General features: G+C 42.2%; 1 protein-coding gene and 1 long non-coding RNA gene across 15 annotated transcripts in view; one reads left to right on the forward strand and one right to left on the reverse strand.

The window, feature by feature from the left end:
* LOC128340727 (uncharacterized) overlaps nt 1-9,616 on the reverse strand; it is a 112,253-nt gene extending 102,637 nt beyond the window's left edge. For all 3 annotated transcript variants that reach the window (XR_008313925.1, XR_008313924.1, XR_008313926.1), the window contains exon 1: nt 9,508-9,616. This is a non-coding gene — a long non-coding RNA (uncharacterized LOC128340727). The remainder of the gene's footprint in view (nt 1-9,507) is intronic.
* LAMA2 (laminin subunit alpha 2) overlaps nt 1-12,745 on the forward strand; it is a 759,697-nt gene that overhangs the window by 539,879 nt on the left and 207,073 nt on the right. For all 12 annotated transcript variants that reach the window (XR_008313916.1, XM_053286200.1, XM_053286222.1 and 9 more), the window contains 2 exons: nt 1,919-2,099; nt 11,327-11,463. Coding sequence is in view for 11 of the 12 variants with exons in the window: in XM_053286200.1 (XP_053142175.1) it covers nt 1,919-2,099; nt 11,327-11,463 (318 nt within the window). In the remaining variant the exon portion in view is untranslated. The remainder of the gene's footprint in view (nt 1-1,918; nt 2,100-11,326; nt 11,464-12,745) is intronic.

Below are 12,745 nucleotides of genomic sequence, written 5' to 3' on the forward strand. Positions count from 1 at the left end.
GTAATCTGAACAAAGCAGGCTAGTATCCTGCTGAAGAAGGTCAACCTTTACGTAGCAAATTGCAAGACTAATTTTAGTTACTTATACAGTGAACATGGCCTTGATACCCAATACTTTATGAATAATTTGGGGGGTGGCTGACCAAGGCCACAACTGCCACCCCTTGAGGAGTATGCTTGCAAATCTGTTGTGAAAGATGCAGCCATCTTTTTTTACACACTTCTTACCTCTGGGTTGGCAACTGGAAGGCTGGGCAGCACCCTTTAGGGCAGTGTTCTTCATTGTAAGGAGGGGGGCAGTGGTGACGAATCAATCCTAAGTGTGGCTCCCTGATTTATTGTGTATTGGGCCTGTATCAAACTTTGGTCAAAGCTGAATACTCTGCACAGTTCCCTGGCACCATGTAGAAACTACTGTTCTCATTGTGCAGTGCTGTGCTTTGTCCAGCACCAAGGGGGTGCTCATTTAAGGGAAGTGGAGCTTTCGTGAGCTCCTGCACCATCTTGAAAGGCATGCACAGAGTGCTGGGAAGTGCTGCCCTTCCCAGCGCTTTCCTCCTAGAAAGAGAGGGCTTCGTCTCTCTTAAACGGCCCAGCACTGAGAGAAGCACAATACTGTGCGGAGAAATGGCTCTCACATTGAAGGTTGGGGTTTTCTCTGTTTTTGTTTTTTGCCCAAGTGGCCCCCTCTTGAAAAATAGTGACAATCACAATCTTCGGGGCTGTACTTAGAACAGAAGCATTCTGTTGGTTAGCCCCACAACAGGATTCCAGTGGCATACCTTGAGTTTATGGAAAGTACCACTAAAGTGGCCACTGACTGCAATGGGGCTCCTGCTGCTGATGTTTTATGGGTATTCTTGGATAAGCATTGCTGTTGCAATAATACTTACTGGTAAAACAAGTTCAGCTTCAGTTATATTAGTGGATCCTAGCTGATCTGTACCAGCTGGTACCTCAGACTTCTTAATTGGTTTTAGCAGCATCGCATGTAATGATTTGAACTGATGCCCCAGAAGAGAGCCAGAGCAGATATCTCAGGTATTACATTATACTGAATACCTGATGAGAATGGATGCATGAGATTTCAGATTAATTTTGGAGCTTATGAAGCTCAAAGCTGGATTCTTTATAGTTCAGATTTTTGCATTTTAATACACATTTCAGGACCAAACTGGATGAGGTGACACGGATCTGTGATTGGCTGTCCCATATATTTACATTGTGGTGACTAATTGCCACACAGAGGGCCCTGATTCAGACTATGAATGTGGTGTCGGTATGAGGATTAATCTTTTCCAGCATATCATTGTCCCAATGACCCTGCAACTGTTATTTACCCCATTAGAGAAAATTCATGTGAACACTGCCTGTGCATGTAATTTTTCCCAAATGGGGCAAATAATGGTCTTCAGGGGGTGGTATTTTCAGCAGAAAACCAGGGGGGAAACCTCCACCTGCAATGTGCTCCTGTGTTCAGTGTGATCATATTTACACATGAACACCCCATGGCTGTTATTTGCCAAAATCGAAAGAAATTGAGATGGGAGATCAAACATCACAAATCTCTGACATCTCATCAAAAGCAGCATTAGCTGCCTTAGCTAACTTTTATTAGTGACTGCATGCCAGCATTAAAGCATGTAATGTGTTCTTCTGCATGAGTGTGAAACAGCTAGACAAGTTCACTAGAAGAGTGCAGTAAATCAGCACAGTAAACCAAGTCATTATAATTGTAGTAGTTGCTGAGCTGTTTGCTTATTTTAATCATCTAAGGTAGAAATAATTAAATTCACTGGCTTGCTCTCATCTATTTGTCTCCCTACAAATTCATTCTTTGCTTTTTTTTCCCTCCCTCCTGAATTTGCTTCTTGTTTTTATTTCTGCTGAATGATTTTCCTTTTTGTCTCTTGTGACAGCGTGGAACTTTTGGAGTACAGTCATCCAGAGGCTGTGTTCCTTGCAACTGTAATTCATTTGGATCCAAATCTTTTGATTGTGATGAGACAGGACAGTGCCACTGCCAACCAGGTGTTGGAGGAAAGAAGTGTGACCGCTGTGCGCATGGATTTTATGGCTTTGAAGAAGGAGGATGTACTCGTACGTATATAATCAAGTTACATTTAATAGCTAAGGAGCTTTATTTTATTATTATATGTAGGGAGAGCCGTTTCAGGACTTACACTGCATCTGAGAGGGTCTTATAATACAATGCCAAGGATCTGTGGGATTCAACTTCAGGGGAATTGGTTTTATGTAGGGTAGGCTTTATTATATTTTTATTTTAACAATTTATATGTGGCCTTTCAAGATGCTCAAGGCAGCTAACGGCTGTTTAAAAAAATAGCTAATAAAACTTTCACAACTGAAAAGTCAGTATCAAAACATACATTAAGCACTACAGATGGTGTGATTAACTTCCTAAGGCCAACCCCCACAAATGGGCTTTGCATTTCTTCCTAAAACTCAGGATTCACTTGTCGCTTACCAGAAAGCATTTCTTAGCACCTCCAATATAGGGATTTCAGCAAGCCGCTCCACCCCTGCCCAAATATTATAGCAGATGGGAAATAAAGAGCCATACAGGAAGAAGTGCTTTCTCAAATTTGCAGTTCCCAAACCATGAAGGTTGCTGTCTGTGGCCACATAATTCTGAATAAGACTGCTGTTCTTAGACAGATAGGCATTACTTACACCAACTGTTAAAAGATCAGTTTGCAACTCTCCTAAAGATAAATGTGACAACTAGGTCTCAGTAGAGCAACCAAGAGGTTATGCTTAATGGATGCAAAAGTCAGTGTTTACATATTATGTTTCAAAACCAACATGTGCTGCTTGGTTGCACATCTCTTCTTTTTCTACTTCGTGCATCAGAGGGGAAATGTAAGGAAGAAACATCCTTTGCCAATCTCAGCAGGGGAAAGCTGAGCATGTTGAAGCATATTATTTTGCAGCATAGGTCTAAGTTGGCCCTAGGTTCACTTACAAAGTGTAATATGGGGAAATGACAAAATATTGTCATAGTACCCACTGTACCTCAAGTCTTGCTAGTTTTTACATCTTTTAAATAATCAGGAACAGGTACGCAGTCTGGGGCTGCTTCTGGACACAAAACTCTCCCTGGTGTCCCAGGTTGAGGCAGTGGCCAGAGGTGCCTTTTATCAGCTTTGGCTGATACACCAGCTGCGTCCATTTCTTGAGATAAATGACCACAGAACAGTAGTACATCTGCTGGCCACCTCCAGACTTGACTACTGCAATGCACTCTATGTGGGGTGGCCTTTGTACATAGTCTGGAAACTGCAGTTAGTCCAGAATGAGGTGGCCAGATTGGTCTCTGGGTCATCTCGGAGAGACCATATCACTCCTATCTTAAAACATCTACACTGGCTGCCGGTAGGTTTCCAGGCAGAGTACAAGGTTTTGGTTATAACCTATAAAGCCCTAAACAGCTTGGGCCCTGGGTATTTAAGAGAACATCTTCTTCGCTATGAACCACACCGCCCATTGAGATCATCTGGAGAGGTTTATCTCCAGTTGCCACCAGCTTATCTGGTGGCTACTCAGGGAGGGGCTTTCTCCATTGCTGCCCCGAGGCTTTGGAACACACTTCCTGCTGAAATAAGAGCCTCCCCATCTCTTACAACTTTTAAAAGGGCAGTCAAGACACATTTGTTCACCCAGGCTTTTAATTAGATACTGTTTTAATTGTGTTTTAATTGTGTTTTAATAGTTTTAACTTTTTAATTTTAATTGTTGAAATGTTTTAATCTTTTATAATCTTTTATTTATTATTTCTCTGTGTAAACCGCCCTGAGCCATTTTTGGAAGGGCAGTATAGAAATTGAATTATTATTTCTTGTTTACACAGTCAGACAGGTGTTATTGACTGGTTTGTTTTATCCAGACATCGAGTCCTTCCCAAGGACCTGGGATAGCTGAATTTTATTGTCAATGTTGTTGCTGTTGTTATAGATATCATAGCAGAATATAGGCTGTTCCTTATTATTATTATTATTATTAGTTGTTGTTGTTGTTTCTATTGTTTTGTAAACTGCCCAGAGAACTTGTGTTTTGGGTGGTATAGAAATATATAAAATAAAATAAAATTAAATTAAAATAAATAAGAGAGCGAGACCACCATATATGAGATAAAAAAACAGAGATAACAAATTAGAAGTTTCCATAGGAGCTAGTCTGTGTTGGTTTAAAACCACAACTAGCAGCCATGGGGGCCCCCAATCAGGATTCTGGAGAAGATGAGGGGATTAACCCATTCTCGCCATGCTGTGATCTCGATGAAAATCACCTGTACTCTAGCTACTATTTGTCCCAAGAGGAAATATGTTATGGGCACAAATAGCAACTTTCTCCCAGGGGCAGATAGTGTTTTCGGGAACAGGGATATTTGTTGGGACCATAACACTGGAGGAAAGGTCAGAGGCGTATCTAGGGAAAATAGTGCCTAGGGCAAACACTGAAATTGCGCCCCCTGTCCAAGCATCTGACATCCATCTTTGAGATAACTTTACCATAATATCAGCTGAAAAATACAACTCAGGCTCGTTAATCTTTTAATCTTTCAAAAACTATTTTAGCAGTGGACTTAGCCAGATCAAAAAATGCTGGAAAACTACAAATTTCAGTATGTGGGGGCTCATGAAATACCCAAATATTATGTGGAGGTGTACTTGGAAAACTAAACAGAAGTGCCTGTCTAATTCTCTACTATGTATTGTAGCGTCACCATTACATAAGTTTTAAAAATAAATGGAGAATTTGACTTTTCCCAGATACTCTGAAAATAATTAAAGGATATGCAGAGTAAACTGTGTCACTGCTTGGAATATATTCTAGTCTTCCAGAAAGACAGTTAAAATGAGAGAAAGAGAGCAAGAAACTCCCAGTGGGCCTTAATATTAAGGATTTCACACTGATTCAAAGACTAATTCACCATTAATAGCCATATTAGCAAGACATCACATTTAACTCACTTATCACAAGAAGCAAAGTAAGAGCAAATGAATACAATCCTAGCTCATAAGCATCAGCTCAGTATTCACAAGCCCTGATTCTCTGTACATAGTGCCAATCTGAATATGTGTACAGTGACTTATATTATATATTATTATTTTTTTACCTGTAGCCCCTTTGGGGGGCTTCCTAAAGGCTGGGGGGTATGCAAAGGTTCCTCCTCCCCCCACTGTCCTCTAGGGCCTCGCAGGGACCATTTGAGCATGTGCAGTGGCCATTTTCAAAAATCTTTCTTTTAAAATGGCCACTGAAAACAAAATGGCCACCGTGCATGCTCAAATGGCCTCTGCAAGGCCTGGCATGACCTAGGGCCTCACAGAGGCCATTTGAGCATGCACGGTGGCCATTTTGTTTTGGGCAGCCATTTTAAAAAAACAGAATTAATTTTACAAAATGGCGCCCCCCTTTAAGTGGCGCCCAGGGCATGTGCCCTGCCTGCCCTACCCCTAGATACACCCCTGGGAAAGGTTTAAAAACTATCATTTCCCATGCTGATCCAATCTGGATCAGAACAACCCATTGCTGCCATTCTGAGAAGAAAAGAAAAGTCATGACATGTTTACCATCACATGTGGTTTGACCCTGAGTTAGCAAAGAGACAACCTTTTGGGGCAGATGAACTATCTACAATTATATTTGGAGTCATGGTTCCATAGTATTGTGTCACTTTTCTAGAAGAATGGATCTATAAAGGCATGTTTGTTGTTGTGTAAAAGTGTGAACATGTCAGCACTTGGTAAGGGGAAGAGGTCACATCTTGGATTCGCTGAAGAGATAATGTGAAATGAAAAGGAATCAGTAACTATGGTCTGAGACTCTTAGTACGAATGGGAATGGAACTGTGAATGAGCTTTGTGATTTTTCATTATTTTTGCAGCTCTTTCAGGTTTGGAAAGCTATGTTCTGTCATGAAAACATTCTGCCAATAGATTCCCATTTTATTTTCATGTCTGGGTTAGATCCATCTTCCTCACTAAAAATAATAATAATCATCTTTTTATACATTTCAGTAATGGAAATAAATGATGCACTGATTGTTTTGTCCATTGTTTTCTTAATTTGTTCTCTTAAATCACAAGGAGAAAATAATGTTATGTCAGTGTGGCAAATGAAAATGGTAAGATTTGGGGAGAAATAACAGATATTATCTAAAATGCTTTGATGTTATTCCTGACCCATGAAGACCCCACATCAGGGGCTCTTCATTCTCTTTACTGCTGATGAGTGCCTTTGAAAAGCATTCATTGATTGAGAACTTTCTCACATGGAACTCGGTAGGCTAACATGGTCCCCTGTGGGCACAATGAAGTTGCTGGATTTGGACAAATAAAGCAGATCTACATATTAAAGTATGTATGACGCGGCCATACTGAGTCAGACTATTGACCATTTAGGTCAGTACTGGCTCTCTGGGGTGTTTCCAGCAGCACCTGTAAATGCTAGGGATTGAACCTGTAACTTCCATATGCAAAGCATGTGCTTTACCCAGGGCCAGCTCAAGCATCCATGCTGTCTGAAGCAAGCACCCATGCCAGCCTGGGTGTTGTACACCGCAACATCACCCAGGCTCATCACTGCTCCCTGGCTTGCTGCTCCTTGCTGTCATTGGTTGCCATTTCCCAGCCAGCTAGTGTGGCAGATAGATGGGTGATTTGCTCTGTCTCACAGTGAAAGAAAAGAGAACCCAGTCAGCCACTGCACTAGCTGGCTGGGAAATGGTGATGGGCAGCACCTGCACTCTGCTGCTGTCCAGGCCCACAAATGTCAGCACGTCAGCATCAGGCACATGTATGGCTGGTGAGACAGCAGATCAACCAGCTGCCATTGCAACTAGTTGATCTGACCTCTGACAGGCAGTGCATGTGCCCTGTTGGTGACGTGTTGCCATTAGGGGGTGTGGTCAGCATCAGGGGGCAGGCGCTGCCCATTGCCATTTTCCAGGTAGCTAGCACAGCACTAGGTGGTTGGGTGGGCTCTCTTCTCTATTGCCGATTGATTGATTGATTGATTGATTGATTGAATTTGGAATGAGCAAGAGAGAAAATAACCAATACAGCCATCTAGTGTTGTGCTAGCTTACTGGGAAAAAGTGACAGGGATATGCTAACCGGCTTGAGGTCAAACCAGTTTGCATCGAACCATGCCTGTTTGATGGCTCGCCCTCAAGCCAAATGGCCTGGTTTGGTTTGGTTTGGTTTGGTTTGGCTCAACTTTGTGCCGAACCCGCCCGGGCCAGCTTGGGGGTTCTAAATGTTAATTTTAAAAACAAACAAACTCACCACCATGTCCAGGTCTTCTGGCAGCCTCCAGGGGAAGCTGCCGTGACCATGTGGGGGGGCGATCTCAGAAGGTTCTCCTTCCCTCCACTGGCCTCCACCGGGTCATCTACAAACCGTTAAGGCCTGTTTTCTGGCCTTTCCTGTACTCTCTTGGCTTGTAGCGGGCATTTTGAAGGCTGCCATGCATGCATACTGGCCATTTGCATGCCCACATTTACAATCTGGGCATGCAAATCGCCAGGGCGCATGTGCAGTGGCCTTTGAAATGGCAACTGCGAGCTGGGAGAGGGCCGGAAAGACTACAAAACAGGCCTTAAGGGCCTGAAGAATACCAGGGGAGGCCAGCGGCAGGGGGGAACCTTCTGAGACTCTTCTGCAGCTGCAGCAACACCCTGCTGGAGGCCGCTGGATGACCTGAACCCGGCACTGAGGTTTTTTGGTTGTGTTTTTTTAATTAACATTTAGAACCCCTGAGTCAGCTTAAATTCAAGCTGAGCCGTGTGTGTGTGTGTGTGTGTGTGTGTGTGTGTGTGTGTGTGTGTTCAGGAGTATGCAAAACCTAACATGCCTGGTCCAGTTCGAGTCAGGTCCAAACTTGAACCGTTCTGGGCAAACCTATTTTGTGCACACCCCTAGTGACAGGGGTGAAGCAATGACCCCGGGTGGTGGGGTTGGGCAGGATGTCTATAATTTTGCCACTCCAGGCTGTAGGTGCCTCCTGATGCCAGCTTGCCTCATTGGCACTGAGCTACAGCCCCATCCCCAACAAATTATATATTTCAAATTCAGCAACTGATAACTTTTAGAAAGTTTTATTTCAGAAGGGAAAGAAGGGAAATTGGAAGCCTTTTTGTTTTAAAAAGGAAGTTGCTTTTCTTATAAATGTATACTGCTTTTTTAAAAGTTAGACCAGACTAGTTCTACCATATTATACATTCTGACACAAGTGATGAAAAGGAGTACTATAGAGAAAGCTAAGTGTATAAAATATATTGGCCTTGATTCAGAAATGTTCCTGTATAGCAACAGGCTGAGTGCCTATTGCTGTACACAAAGATTATCTTTAGTCGCTTTGCCAAACAGGACTGTTTGGCAGTATTGTCAGCTTTGACAGCATTTTGGGGGGAAAGAAAGAGGTACCTGAACTCATTCTGTCCATCACAGAGATTACAGTATTGGCTGTCTGGTGTGGATTGTACATGTACAAGAATGCCATGTATGCAGGTTCTTAGTATGGGAAATTTCTCCTCTGTATTAGCCACATTCATGCCCAGTCAGGTAGATTTGCACCTTGTGAGATTGGTGCCATTCTGATGTTAAATCTGATTAAATAAATGTTGTTTAGTATTGTAAATCCTACACAGGGGCGTAGCAAGGTTGGAGTGGGCCCAGAGACAAGATTTTAAAATGGGCCCCCCCCCCAAAGTCCAGGGCCTCCGCACACCCCAGGCCCCCAAGGATTTAAGTCTGATATTCCAAAATAAGTATGCTGCCTGCAAATACATTTCACTGAATACACACACACGTCACAATATATAGTGATATACATTGAGTACTATACATTTGTATTACTTTTAATGCCTAGAACACACTAGAAAGATGAATTATTAAAATGGGCCCCTCGCTGCAGATTAGCAAAGGAGACTTTCAACCATGCAGGGTGAACCTATGTTTGTTTTCTCAGAATTCTGAACAAATTCAGTCAAGTTTGATTGCAGGAGGTTTTTCACAGGAGGCTTTTAAAGCCCTTTAAGACACATCTCCTCTGGAATGGAGGTGCTGCATTCACATGTTGGCCAGATTGACCCTGAAGTCCCTGCAAGTTATTGGGGAGCAGTTCACACACAAGAAAAATAAAATAAAAGCACCACACATGCTTCACAGTTCTCACTCAGACCTTCTGGGTTGCAAAACAACTTGAACATAAGTGCATTTATAAATGAATGAATGAATAAATAAAATTAATAAAATACTGTTCCAGAAGTTTTTGCAATTTTCTGCCATGAAACAAGCCACTTATAGGACTTTTTAGATAGTTTTTTTAAGTCAGCAAATTTTCCAAGCTGTTTCAAAATAAATTTTCAGAGACTTCTCAGTCCCTCCCCCCCCCATATCCAAGCCCTATGGCAAGCAGATCCCTATATATGGGGGGGGGGGGCGGGAAAGGTAACCACAAAAAGGAGTTCACACTCTACCTGGCAAATGCTGGTCTGGGTTAAGCAGGGCAGCAAGGAGTCTTCTGCTGCAGAGAACACTCTGGCTGCCTCCTCCTTCCTGGCTGGCTTGGGCCCTACTCGAGTTCAGGCTTCAATGCGGCCTACACGGAGGCCTCCGTGGAAGCCCCGCCCACCCGCCGATCAGCTGAGAGGCGGGAGAAAAGGAGCTCTTTGCGCTTGCCTGCTGCTTCGATTGCGGGCCAGCAGAACAAGCAGGAGAGACGGCGAAGAGGGCAAGTGACTGAGGGGCCTTGGGGCTGGGCAGGGGGCAATGGGGAGTCACATGAGGTGCCTCTGGGGTGCCCCTCCAGGCAGTGGGGCCCCCAGACAACTGTCTCCCCTTGCCCTATCATTGTTACGCGCCTGATCCTACAGAAATATATTATAACAAAACAAAAACCAGCTCTGAGTGTTGGCATTTGAGGAACAAAGATGTGTAAGAGGTATCAAGAGAGTCTATTTGTATTTTTAATGAGTTCTGGGATTTAGTTTTGCTAACTAGTTGTTTTTGTAAGAATAACTTCATAACAGCATATCAGTTAATCTTTTTAATTAATGACAATTTAAAAGGAAATAATACTGAAATCTGAAAACCCTGAGAAAAGCCACATTTTACCAGTCTGCTTAAGAATCATTCATAGAGATGCATGCACGCCCATGATGACTGCAGTGAGCTTTACAAATGTGTAACTGGCTTCAGGACTTCAGCCAACAATTGTCTATACAAGCAGAGGAGCAAAGAGTCTGATGGTACTTTTATATTATCAAAACTAAGCAGATTTCTAGTCAGTACCTGAGTGGGAAACTGACTGGTAATCCCATGTTAGGGCAAAACTAGATCAGACTCCCGATATTCATCATCAGATGTCTTCACTTCTTTAAGTGGATTGGATTGGTACTGCAATGCTGAGGAGCAGTTTTAACCCTTACCCTCTGCACCGTTTTCCTAGTATGAATCATGCTGCCCTCTCACCCCCAGGCAGCTTTTTGCTCTTTTAGGAACATTTTGTAGCCAGAATAGAAATCAAGTAGATATTTGAATGGCCCTAATCTTTTCAATTATGTTGTCTTGGCATATATCTAAATAGTGTATTCGGTATATTTAGTTTATTATTAGAAAAGAAGACCCAAGAGTAAATTGACCCATATGACTGAAGATCTAGAAATACCCACCCCTAGCCCGAAGTGGTTGCAGTCTTCTGATCACAGAAACACCTGCCATCATGGTTACAATGTTGGCCTCTTCAGACGAATGCTGCTGGAACCATGAGCAGGACATGCAAGGGAGAGAGTGATGCACCAGGCAGAACTTCCAGCATGCTTCTGGACATCTGTACTTGTTACTTTTTAATAGCTGTACACATCTGAATAGGACTAATGTATCTCTTTCATCCTGGAAACAAGGCTGTTGCTCAGTGGTAGAGCATCTGTTTTGCATGCAGAAGGTCCCAAGTTCAATCCCCAGCACCCCTGGCTGGGAAATACTCCTGCCTGAAATCTTGGAGAGCTGCTTCCAGTCAGTGTAGACAATAATGAGCTAGGTGGACCAATGGGTATATTGGGTATATGGCAGCTTCCTGTGTTGTTGTTTTTGTACACATCCCAGTTGAGACTATGGCTCAAGGCTTAGTTTGCCTCCCTCCGTCCATTGTTGGGAACAAAACTGTTGTTGGCTCCTCCATAGGAGACAACAATCAAGATAATGTTATGATGATGGGAATTGCTGTCTTATTAAGCTGCGTGTGTAAAGAATATTGTTTTCCTTCTTCTTCTCTATCTCTCATCCTTTGCCATGAAGCTTGTGAATGTTCCCATCTTGGGAATAACTGTGATCCGCATGATGGCCGTTGCATCTGTCCTCCCAATACTGTAGGAAATAGATGTGATAAATGTGCACCAAATCACTGGGGTCATGACATGATCAGCGGGTGCAAGGTGAGTGGATCTGTATTTTCTCTCTGGGTGTGTTTTTCCCCTTTCTGTGTAGTAAAATGCTAGAGTTAGGAGCCAAAAGACAGTGGAAGTTTCCCAATGAATGATAAAGCTGAATTTGCTTTTGTAAGTATTGGCATTGACCCATATGACTGGATAGTCTGTATTTGAGAACTGGAGCTTCTTTCTCCAGTGTTACAACTTTGTACATACAGTACCTTTTTTTATCCATTATGACCTGAAGTCAGGATGCAACTTACTTGAATTAGAACATTTTATTTCTATAAATTAAAGCATAGTCAACTTCACAATTTAGGTGTATTATATTGCATTGTGTTTGTGAGTGTTTATTTGTTCCACGCACACTCTTACAATAATTCTGAGCATCTCATTTAGTGTTTGGTGTCTCTGGACAGTATTAGGTCTGCATTTGCAGTTAGTTTTTCCCTAATTAAAGATGGCAACCAAAAATGCCTGAAATGCAACAAATTTAATGTAAGAAAGGACAGATCTGAGTTACAAGATTTGTTAACTCAGGAGAAGATTCTGTGAGTTTCATATCTGTCTGAATTTCCGTTTAAAAAACTGTTTGGAGATCAGAAACAGATCTATGTCATAATGTGTAATTTGATGCTCAGTCTGATCTGTCTCACAGACTCATTGAGAGATGTCCTATAAAATGGGATTGTCTCTTTGCACACTACCCTGAACTCCTTGGAAAAGAATTGGGGTACATATTTGATAAATAAATTAAAATAAACATGGAGGATCAATTTTTCTATAACAGCTAGCATCTAATACAAATACTACTACTACTGTATAGTCCTGTTTTCTCTGACCTTTGATTTACCTTATGGATTACCTTCCGTGTATTTGTCCAGTTTAAACAACTAGTAATTGCTACATCTCATGGTAATGAATCCATAAGTGCCTTTTGTTAAGGAGTATGTTATTTTTGTCTGTTCTGAACTAAATTTGAAACTGGTCATAGTGAGGGTCATAGTGATCAAGTGGATAGCATGCTGGATTTAATTTGGCTCACCTCCCACCTTTGCCGTAGGCTCACTGTGTGATCCCTCAGTGTCTTGAAGTGTCAGTTCCCTCATTAGCACAATGAGAATCAGAGTGACCCTCTACTGGGGATAGACTGAGAATGAACATGATAAAGATTATAATTTCTTTGCGTAGTAGAAGTGCTGTATCATTAAAGCAGCATAAAGGTGTTTAATTTAACATTACTGTGGTTTTTGTCAGTGTATGTTACCTGAATGCAAGCAATAAAATG

The sequence above is a fragment of the Hemicordylus capensis genome, chromosome 1 (genome assembly GCF_027244095.1).
Source record: "Hemicordylus capensis ecotype Gifberg chromosome 1, rHemCap1.1.pri, whole genome shotgun sequence".
Taxonomy (NCBI): Eukaryota; Metazoa; Chordata; class Lepidosauria; order Squamata; family Cordylidae; genus Hemicordylus; species Hemicordylus capensis.